Genomic DNA, 698 nt, shown 5'->3' with positions numbered 1-698 from the left:
GATAGATAGATAGATAGATAGATAGATAGATAGATAGATAGATAGATAGATAGATCTATTACTATCATTATCTTCGCTTCTGTTTGAAAGTGCCTCAAAACATCACGTCTTGTAAGGTTGTCGGGTGCCCAGAATGCGCGGACTCCGTGAGTCAAGATTCCCCACAATCCCACCATCAGGTACTCACTCGCTTTGATCTTGGGCCAGTCCTCGCGTTTGATGCGGACATCTTCGTAGCTCTGTCCGGCAGCGGCAAAAATAAGCCGTGTGATCTCTGCACGGCCGTGCGTGTCGAAGTACGTGAGTTTGTAGCTGGGCATTCTGTGAAGACAAACAAATTAATATGTCACTATTTTTTTATGTAAGTGTTTTACGGTGCTCGCAACTGCCTACTGTCATATGAGCGTGCGGGACACATTAAACATTTTCAGTTGGTATGAAATGTTGAATTTAGCCCGGGTGGCGGCCAAAGCCTACTCTTATCGATTTTAGACCACCAAGGGATCTTTAACGTGCGCAGCTTGCACACTGGACCTCCGAGATTTTTTCACCCTTGTCCGAGAAGGCTATATGTAGATCTTTCCTACCAGAAGATCAGAGGTGAGGCTGAAAGACAGCTGTAAGAAGGAGCAAAGGAGTAGCAGTAGAAAGGCTGCTGAAAGAGTCAGGAGCCCAAAGTAAGGGGTAAAGGAGGTGAG

At 45.8% G+C, this 698-nt stretch overlaps 1 protein-coding gene across 1 annotated transcript in view; it reads right to left on the bottom strand.

Moving 5' to 3' along the window:
- Positions 1 to 321, bottom strand: part of LOC101851549 (probable glutathione S-transferase 6) — a gene marked incomplete in the record, with an annotated part of 5956 nt that extends 5635 nt beyond the window's left edge. The window contains 1 exon segment of the mRNA XM_013090219.2: positions 188 to 321. Coding sequence (XP_012945673.1) covers positions 188 to 320 — 133 coding nt within the window.
- Between the last annotated feature and the right edge of the window lie 377 nt (positions 322 to 698).

The sequence above is a fragment of the Aplysia californica genome, unplaced genomic scaffold (assembly GCF_000002075.1).
Source record: "Aplysia californica isolate F4 #8 unplaced genomic scaffold, AplCal3.0 scaffold01180, whole genome shotgun sequence".
Lineage (NCBI taxonomy): Eukaryota > Metazoa > Mollusca > Gastropoda > Aplysiida > Aplysiidae > Aplysia > Aplysia californica.
Note: the sequence above shows the minus strand (reverse complement) of the source record. Positions and strands in the feature narration are given on the sequence as shown.